General features: G+C 36.9%; 1 protein-coding gene across 2 annotated transcripts; it reads right to left on the reverse strand.

Moving 5' to 3' along the window:
- Positions 1-7,600: 7,600 nt before the first annotated feature.
- On the reverse strand, positions 7,601-10,335 carry LOC112277284 (uncharacterized). 2 transcript variants are annotated; one of them, XM_024509416.3, is made up of 2 exons: positions 8,396-10,335; positions 7,601-8,284 (listed from the first exon to the last, which is right to left on the reverse strand). In XM_024509416.3, the coding sequence occupies exon 1, from the start codon at positions 9,294-9,296 to the stop codon at positions 8,406-8,408; it is 891 nt and encodes a 296-aa protein (XP_024365184.1). In that variant the 5' UTR covers positions 9,297-10,335; the 3' UTR covers positions 7,601-8,284; positions 8,396-8,405. The 2 variants fall into 2 exon arrangements, with proteins under 2 accessions (XP_024365184.1, XP_024365185.1); XM_024509417.3 differs by having other exon boundaries at positions 7,601-8,294.
- Between the last annotated feature and the right edge of the window lie 443 nt (positions 10,336-10,778).

Consider the following 10,778-nt stretch of genomic DNA (forward strand, 5'->3'; position numbering starts at 1 on the left):
CAATTAAATCCATTGTGTGCACTACAATGATGCAATTATAACTAACATGAGGTTTTAGATGGGGGTTAATTTTTTCTTTGTACTTGTCTTGATATACTTTGGATTATTGATTCACACATGAAGGAATGTTGTTATCTTTAAGGTTAAATTTCATGCTTTGTATTGCAAAATCACACAATAAATATTCTGGAAATTCTTACATTTTAAAATGTTGTATAAATTTCTTACATGAGATTTCATTAGCATCTAATCTTTTTGCAATGTGTTTTTTTGTTTCTAACATATTTGACTTTGAAACCTGTTTAATAAAATTAAAATTGTTCATAGTTTTGAAAATAATGATTATTGTTGATAAGAAAAATATGGATCAACAAGCCCTAAGTTGGAAGGTTTATGGTTTTCCAATGGTTACAAGAGAAAATATGAATATATATATATATATATATATGTATGTATACAAAATTTAAAATGATAAGTAGTGGTAGATTTTGATCTTAACAGTTTGGGCCAATTCAAATGATATAAAATTTGGCAAAAAATTAAATATTGTTTAATTCAAATTTCAGTTTCAAGAAAGTTGTAATATATTTTAAAATATAAAATAACTCTGTCTCTTTTTTTTTCTTCTTTGTCTTTGGACCAATAACTTTATCCTTTGAAATGGATATTATAAAACCTATTGTAAAATAAAATTTTAACCTTTATTCAAAAAAATATATAACATGAATTTGTAACAATTTTTGAAATCCATGTATATGCATTCTTTTACAACTACCATAAGTTTATTATGTTATTTTAAAAGTTTCTTTTAATCCATATATATGTATATATCTATAGTTAAAAAAATTAAACAAGCTTTGTATTTAATTATGTGCAATTCAGTAATACAGAAGAAATATATATGTACATGTATCGTTCTATACTTGTGCATACATATTCGTGGTCACAACAGTACAAAAAACAAAACAAAATTGCATATTTTACTGCATTTATGAATCAATCTCAACCACACATACATACGCACTTACTCATTCTTATATATATATATATATACACACACAAACACATGTGGCATCAATGCGATGCAACGGAGTCCCCAGTTTCGATGCAAAAAGTTGGTGTCCATTCTCACCACAAGAGATTACAAAAACGCCCACCTCATGCGGCGGTATACTTTCAATAGTTGCCATCTGCATTCAGCATCAGCTTTAGCTTGGTGTGTTACTATCTATTCCACAACCCGTGATGCCTCTCATTCCCACAGTGATGACACTTTGTGTCGATGAACTTCTCCCACCTCGCATGTGCACAAATGCGAACTGAGGTTGCAGTGCACTTCAGATCCTTCTAGACTCTACTGGGTCACTGCATGTCTAGTTAAAATGGCCTTTGCATCTACTCCCTGCTACAAACGGTGTGGTCAGAAAAACCACACATTGTCATAACTAGTTCAACCCTGTCGCACCATGAGTATTTGAATGCGTTTTGGATGCTACGTTTGGGCCTGGTGAACTGCAAGTCTTCTTAGATTTTCAGCAGTGCCACTGTAACGAGGCCCTGCGTCGTAACATGAACTGAACCAGTCAGTAGATTAATGTTCCGAAGTAGCGCTTTTGAGTAGTGTGGTGAATCAATCTAGACATTCGCCACGCGTTGGATCAATCTTCAATTCGGAAGAACTGGGATCAGCGATAGTGCAAGTAGAACGCACCACTGTTTCTGCAAAAATATGCCTCGGCATCGAGATGTGAGTAACACAAATGAACTCCGAAAGTCTGATGTTTCCATGAGTTTCAGAGAACCTTGAGTTCTCACCACTGAGATTGAAATCCGTGACTTCCGAGTCAGTGATTTAGTTTCGCTCTCTACGATGTAGTATGGCTGATCTCTACCATTTTCTGGTGTATAAGTTGGGTCATTAGGTGCAGTTTTATTGACGGGTTTTTGTTCTTATAGAACAGGATTGTTTCCACTCCAAAATCCAACTTAAAGGGCAACTAGTTTTAAATAGCAGGAATCTCGTTTCAAGGTTAGAGCAGCTTCATACTACCCAGTTTCCCAGTTTAATTTTAATATTAACTCTTTCCATCTCGGTGGATTCAGTGCCCTAGAAAACGTTTTAAAGTTGATAATTCACTCATGCGTACATACATGTATGTGTGTGTGTGTGTATATATATATTCAAATATTGTAAATTGATACCTTTTATTTGTTCAGTTGACGAGCTTCATCCAATTCTTAAATCTCTCACAAGATTATAATTATACAAGATGAGCGGGATGAACACACAAGTATGTTTATATGAATTAATAAATATTTTACTGAAGAAAAAAAAAAAAAAAAAAAAAAATTCATTGATTACTTTCAACGTGTTATCACATAACATGTTATACTCTACGTCATACCACATGAAAAACCATTGGATAATTTAAATGTTGAACTATCTCATTCCTCAAAATAAATAAATTCATCCATATTAACATCCATGATCCTTACAACCTTCCAAAAGTTTTGGGAAATTAAAAAAATAAAAATAAAAATAAATCATCATCCATCTTTATATTGTGAAAATAATAAACTTTTCTCACATAGGGTTCACAAGTAATGGATCCCAACAAATGTGTTAGAATTGACACACAACCACAATTTAGAACCAAGGGAGATATGCTGCCATGTCAGCAAAGCTTGGATTTGTCAATGGGCATACCCCCACAAACTCATCCAACTCTCCCTTCAAAATATGAAAAAGAATTGAAGTTTGTTAAATCACTCGACAAGGCAATGTCCATGTTGGTACCGATCTCTATCAATGGGAAAAGTCAATCCTTTTTATTTGCTCTCTAAGGTAAGTTATTTTTCTATACTTTAGATGGGTTGGAAAGACAAACACATTTATAATGTTGTAATCTAAGATGAATTTCTTGGAGGGGGGGGGGAGGTAAAAAATAAAAAATTTGAAAAATCTTAATCTTAACAATATAATGTGAAGTGCCTTATACGTAAAGGACAAGTTGCATGATAAGATGTCGATGGATTCAAAATATATTTTATGTCTATAAGGATTTTTTTGTAGACAAGTTCTTGAATTGCCATTGCAAGAACACTTCAAAAATGAATAACACCAACTCCAAAAGGGCTTTTTTGTGTAGATGTTTCACTTCATGATTTATCTTTTAACTTTATGATATGTGGCTCTTTGGCCTATAAAGTTAAAAAAAAAAAACAATAAGTTTCAAATGTTCAAAGAATTAAACTGTTACATCTGTATGTGTTTATAAAAGACAAGGTGTCAATCTACCTCAAGTAGGTAATCAACATGTGTTTTTTTATTGAAGGAAAATATTGTGAATGTTTTAAATGTTTTAAACCATGAACATAAAATTTGGAAGTGAAACAGAAATTACATAAAATTTTAGTGCTTCTTCAAATTTAATATAATTTTTTTTAGTTTTATATTTATATATATATATATATATATATATATATATATATTTGAGAATTCAAAATCATTTTTGAAATTTTAGTTCGAGTGGTTTTCCAATATATTAATTAGTGGTAAAATGATATTAAAATATTATCAGCTCATAATTTCTACAAAATTTAGACAATTTTTTTCAATGATGAATTTGGTGAAATAAATTTAATATGAAACAAATTAATAAATTGATTTTGTTGAGTAGGTATCTCTCCAATTTGTATTTAATAGAAAACTGAATTAATACATTATGGATGATGAAATTATATTTGTAACATCGTATTAAGATTTTGTCATAAATTATAATTGAATTTTTTGTATTATTAAAGGAAAAAAGGGGTTTAACAGTAGCAAGAAGGATTTTAATGTTTTGTGATAGCATTTTTTTAATTCATTGTACATTACATATAAGATCAATCTTGCATGTTGATTGTACATGTTTCCATGTTAATGTTATTTTATTTCTTAAAATTATATATATATATATATATATATATATATAAATCAATAAACCATAAATTTTCAAAATACATTCAATAAGTCCTGCTCATTATAAGTGTTAGATTTACTTGACATTCAGATATTAACCTCAATTTTTAATTTCCTAGCTATAAAAAAACATAATTTCTACCGTCACACTAATAACACAAAATTAATATCAATTGGGTTAAAACCATCAATGTAAAACTTATATAATAAAAATGAAAAAAAATATATATATATATATATTAAAATTTTTAAAATTAAAACTATCAATTGACAACATCTGGAATCTATGTTTTACACATAACAAGAAACTTGGATATATATATATATATATATATATTAAATATTGATGCTACAGTCTCAAAGAACTTTAATAAGGAATTTTTTTTACTTAAGGGGGGAGAAAGTGAGAGGTCAATATTTTTTTGATTCTTGGGATTGGTTGAATTGAGAAGTCTCTAAATTTCAGCAATGAAAGAATTATAAAAAAGAAGAAGTTGTGATTTCTTATGTTCTCCCTTTATTAAAGTGAAAGTATAAAGCCCCACTTTGATCACTTATACACATCTACACCTAACCTCTCCACGAAATAATAATAATAAATAAGTAAATAAATACTATATAAAGCAACACTATTAATTACAAGACCATGCCAGCCAAGTCACCTAAGGCCAGACCATCGCATCCATCCATCCATCCAGACAAATCACATTCATCCTTGAATTCGGAGCCCAAACGGGATCCCAAACGAGGAGGCATTTGGCGTTGGTAAGGCACACACGAGGAAGACAGAGGAGAGAGGGTGTGGCCATGTGCTCCTGCTGAGCTGGACTGTCCGAGGCTGAGCCCCGAACCCGAAGCCAATGGCACGGCGGATGGGATGTTTTGGGGCACCAGGGGAATGAATGGACAAGAGAGAGACTGCCCGTGGGCTAGAGATAGAGTCCTTGGGCGGTTCGGTAGCCCCCATGCCGAACTGGACCCACCGTTCCTCCAGCCCTCCCCCCCCATACTCGATTTGCCCCCGTTCCTCTAGAATCTGGGGGTCCTGGGTCCCATCGCCCCGCCCTTTTCTTGCTCTCTCCCCACTCTGCAATGAAACCGCCTCCTCCACGCTGGCACCAGGACTGTTTCATCACCTGTTTGTTTGCCCTCCCTCTCTCTCAACAAACATGAAGCGAAGTCCTTTCCACACATGCTGAGGGAGGTGGAACTCAGGTAGGCAGTGTCGAGGTTGAGAACTGTCCTACAGAATGATCCCAGTCAGGAGGGGGGTCGTGCCCTGCCCTGCCACACTGTCACAGTGGAGAGTGGAACGGGCCTGGTTTTGTGTCTGTCATATTCATTTTTAAAGTTTTTCTTTAAATTTATTTTGGATGACTTTTCTTTTTCTTTCTTTTCTTTGACATACATAAAATATACTTGTTCCAATGATTAGTAATTTGCAGAGTACATTAATGTCCATTAACGACTGTCAAAACCTTGGATGGTGTTAACAATCTTCAACAAATATCGCAACATGGAAGGATAATAATATGGTAAAGAAGATGGGATAGAAATGCAACTAGTTGTAGCACCATCAAAGAGTTAGGATAGAAGCTGTGATTAAGAAACATTTTAGGCATTATAAGAACCAATGAAGGGACATTTATGGCCCTCTCTCACTTCTTCCTAAATCAAATGTTCAATTGTGAATAAGACTAGCATGATTGCTTGTTGCATTTTTGGAAGTTGTGGTTAGGCAAAACACTGTAACGTTTTGTACTCAAATGAATAAAAGAGAAGCTTGGGTTCATTGTCTCTTAGGTCCTCATAACCCCATTGTGTAGCAAAGAAATACAATGCCAAAAGAATCAGTTACGTCTTAGGTGCATTGTTATAACATAGTTATTGTTCCATGGTGCACCATTGACTCACAAAACCCTGAGCAAACAATGACATATTTTCAAAAATTTTAGCATTTCTTTGTTGTCAAAATGAGATCCCTCCACTTTCAACTGTTAACTTCAAACCATGTTTTATTTTGGTTAACTATTGCACCCACAACTTATTCTTGTAACATCCAAAAATCCACAACAACCATTTTGATTCATATTAGCCAATATATTTAGACCATTAATTTTGTTATGTAATTCATGTAATTTAAAATAAAATAAAATAAAACTTGCAAGTTTAAGCTCACATACTGTAGAACAATTTTAAACACCTAACATACATTGATGATTCAGTTGTTATGTGTTGTTTTCATGTAGCTGGGCATGTATTTTTGACATGCATTCCAATAGCTCGTCTGATGCATTTTCAAACATCCAAGGGTGAGATGGATGATCAGATTTTATAGTGATTTATTTATTTAGTTAATTATTCATTTATTGGAAAGTGGTGGTGATTGGATGGGAGGCAGACAATTGGGCCCAGATAGGGCACCTCACCCTGCCCCATGATGTACGGAAAGTGGGTGATACAGATGAAGGGACTGGATGGACAGAGAGTGTGAGAGTAGAGTGGTGCTGGGTCCTAAGTAGCAGAGTTCAGATTAGTGCCCATCCACCTGTTGTTTGTTTGTTTGCTTGTTTGTTTGTTTGGGTAGTACGGCCCCCCCATTCCCACTCAACATTATATATATATATATATATATAGCGTTGTATAGTATCATATATTGCAAGCCATGGATGGTTTCCACTCACCATCACTTGGTGGACTTAAGTGCCAGCCCCCCCCCCCCCCCCAATTTGAAAAACTCTCCCCTCCTCTCCCCTCCTTTGTGGGTATGGATGGAAGGAATGGAAGGATGGATGGATGGATTCTGGATGTCAAATGATATTTCATTCATTCGTCTAGATGAAAAGTCAAAGGTTGTGATGGATGTGTTTGTTCCCAACCTCTTTTTTTGTTCCCCCATGAATGAGCTTGGGAACACTCAACCCATTTCGGGTTGTGTTGGACACACATCCCTCAACAAACTCTTTTTATACATCAATCCATTCATTTGTTCATGTAGAGAATATTGTGACACTGTGGTAGAATAGAAGTTGGGGGAGGAGGGAGGGTGTGTAGATCCCAATAGTATGTTTCTTTATAAAGACTATATATATATATATATATATATATATATATTATTGTAATTTACTCATGTAGTAGCACTTTTATTTAGATTTAGTAAACATGCTTAAACTCTTTGTTCTTTACTATGTTTTATAAACTAAACTCAATGTTGTAGCTTATAACTTTCTTCACAATGAAACCTTGGTTTGACTATTACACCTTTTGCATAACATTTGTTTAAAAAAATGTAACGAATTAAATAGTTTATGCTGTTATGTATCTAAGGGAAAAAAAAATATTAAAAACTTTTATTCTTGAGTCATGTAAATGTAACACAAAACAAGCAAGAGCATGGAGCTTTTCTATTGGGCACAAAAATACAAGTGCTTAAAGCTGATACATGCTTGTGGTATGCATCAAAAATTTGTTTAGATGGTATATTTTTATAACATAAAAATTTACATAGATTCGACTTTAGCAACTCATGCATTATTCCATTTAGTGGTATTTCAATGCTGGAAAAAACTGACATTCTAAACAGTCAAGATACCTTTGTACACAATCTCCAATCCATTTCTATTCTTGTGAGCACTGTTGGAGAAACATTAGGATGCCATTAATACCAATTTGAACAAGCACATCTATTTTGAATGAATCAGTGCTACCTATCATGACAATTCGGAGACCTAAACATAATATAAATTTAATTTTTTTGTAAAAAGCAGAGCAATGTAAACTTCTACTTAGGAAACTGGGAGGGTCCTCATTCCAAACATGATCCGAGTTTTTTCCACAAATATGAATGATCGCTGTTACCGACGTTGCAACATAACTAATGAACTGGGAACACTGAGTCTGCTTAGTTTTTAAGCCATCTCAGATCTAGAATCCCGGCGATGACCCACTTCGACAAGCTTGACAATAGGGATACATGTAACCACCCAACCTGATACATCGACGTTGTGCGGTCCTTCGGCGAATCTGTACAGTTGCTACGACGAGGAAGAAATAATAGCAGCTGCGAGATGATGGCTTGCAAGGAACTGAAAAAAATATACCTAACTCTCGATGCTATCTATGCATGGTACAAGTGTATATATAAAGTTGTAGATGGAATTACACAAAAGCCACCAGTCGATCCCGATCGTGCGAAATATGCTGGTTAAAATGACGAGTTGACGCAGAACTTGGTCGATCATTATCTGCAGTTTCTCGACGTGAATGACGCATTGTCGGTGACGTCTTCGGTTAAATCTGTACCAAAATTGGGTTGCCATCCTGCAGTTGTCTAACAGCAGAAGTAAGAAAAATAGTTTTTAGGATTATCAGTGCACACGGGCTAGAAGTAAAGTTGGGGAAAGATCTAGGTAGTGGAGTGGTGATTCATACCGGGAATTGATCAAATAGACTCGAAGAAGGAGCCCTGCAGAGATCGTTGTACACTGGATCTGCAATTCTGGGGCATGATGTCATACAACCCTCCCGGCGAGGAGCTTGTTAGAGATCCAAAGGGGTGATCGGAAAATGGCAGCGGGTCAGACCCAATCTCTACGTCGAAGCCTAGCATTGTCGACATCATGTTGTCCATCGCTGACGGCATATGTATTGCATTGCTTTCGGGGACCGATGCGGCGCCGACTGCAGGGTGCGAGTGCGAATGTGTGGGAGAGGGAGAGTACGAGCAGGCGTGGCTGATGTCTGACCCAAAGAAAGGCGCGGGGATCTCACTCAAGGAATATGGTGTCTCGCGTTGTGGAAAGGGGAAGGTGAAACTGTTAGAGGGGCTTGATAAGTCACTTGTGTCGACGTTGCTGCCCGTGGTGCTGTTGTTGTTAAAGCTATGTGTTGTGGAGTCCACATTAGCTCTTCGCACAAGAGGATCGCCACCGCAAGCAAGTCTCTGCAGTACTACATGGTCACTAAGTGGGCCGGTGAAGCTCTCAGAAACTTGACCTAAGGGATAACCTGCCACCTGTATGTCCCCGTTCGTACCAATTGTATCGCATGCTGTTTTGTTTCGAGCTCTTAGTCCGGATTTCTTACGTGACTTCCCCGTCAATTTCTGAACCGTTGACCTGAAGTTGGCAACGTCTGTTTGGATTATCTTGGGAGAAAAAATGTGGATCACTCGAATGGCTGGAGCTTGCACGGTAGGCTGCATGTCGCGTCTGATCGGAGCAAGAACTCTCCCGCAAAAAGCTGGTTTCTCAATGTCATGCGAATCCTTGCTCACACCCATGGACTGTATTTGCAACCCCTGTTGAGTCTCCACTGCCACACGCGGTGCCATTGTTTCCTGTTTCTCAAGCACCCGCTGGAGTAGTTTAAGAACTATCAGCCACTATGATCAAAAAAATTAACCTGTCACTAGAGAACTTCCTGTGTCCCGTACTGACTACGCTTGCTGAGGAATTTCCTGGCGAATCGACAGACAGTATGATTTGTGGTTCGCGTGAGGATCTCAGATCTTTGGCCGTTAGGGTAGCACTCTCAGCATTGCAGCTACTTCTGGATGCAGTCTGTAATCTTGGATGGCTTCGTTTCAGCAATTTGCATGCAGGAGCTCTTTCGAGGGAAACTTATGCATATATACATATATATATATATATATATATATATATTCGTGAGATCAGAGCTTCTTACTCACTCTACTAGACTTGATTACACTCCGCCTTTACAGTTCTTGACAACGGATTGTGGAAAAAAATCTCTGATCCATAGATCTACTTCACTTCCACAAATGGGAACTCCTCTGCATTATCAATTTTTTCAAATCTCTCGATTTTTTTCAGCGGCTACACAAGTTATCTTCCTACCTTCAAGGGCGGCTTTCAGTTTCCATCACGATATCTGGTCTACTTTCAGAATACTATCCTAGTGTTGTTTCCTAGATAGACACCAAATCTAGCACAGACACGGAAGGTAAGAAAGTCTACCAGGAAGAGTTTGCCACAGGTGAGCTATGGTAGACACAGAGGGAGCCTAAGGCTCTCAACAGACGAACCTGATAGTGATGGAGCTTCACTGCAGTGTTGAAATTCAGCAAAAGTAAGAACTCCCCATAGGATTCACCTTGTTAGACACCGGTCTACCATGAATGCAACGACTTCCTAACTACAAAGGGCGATGATGACGAAAATCACTAGAACGCGAAGGTCTCACCGATCATTAACACACCACATAACGGACAAAGAGGACGCTGTATGCACTATGAGAAAGGAGCAGTTTTAGTACTTAGATCAATACATGACGTAGAGCAAGTAGTGCAGCTAGCGCTGAACGAGGTGTCCGCAGTGAAGAAAGCTCTGCAGACTCACACGAGACGATTATCAGACGATGGAATGAACTATTTCCCTTTGCACCTCAACCTTTTTGTAGTGCGAACCCTCAGGTCCCACCCTACGCGCCTAGATCCCCGACCCGTAGGCACCAAACAGTAGCTGCAATCGAAGCTAGTGTCGTCACCCCCAAGAAACCCAGTCATCATCCCGCCCCAGCGCTGTTTTTTTTTTTTTTTTTTTTTTTTTTTTTTCATTTTTTTCTTTTCTTCTCGTAAAGCTGTCTCCAGCCCTTCTATCTTCTCATCATCAGCTCCGAAACCGCCACAGAACCACCAGCATGACACTGTTCCTACATTCCCACCGGGTCCACAGTTCGTCCACCCTTTCAATCAGCAAAAGTGCGTACATATCCGCCAGAAAAATAAAACATAATTTACCCTCAGAACAAAGCAATTCCTAAACATGATTTAAAATGAAAAACTTTCTCATAA

The sequence above is a fragment of the Physcomitrium patens genome, chromosome 25, assembly GCF_059467195.1.
Source record: "Physcomitrium patens ecotype Gransden chromosome 25, ASM5946719v1, whole genome shotgun sequence".
Lineage (NCBI taxonomy): Eukaryota > Viridiplantae > Streptophyta > Bryopsida > Funariales > Funariaceae > Physcomitrium > Physcomitrium patens.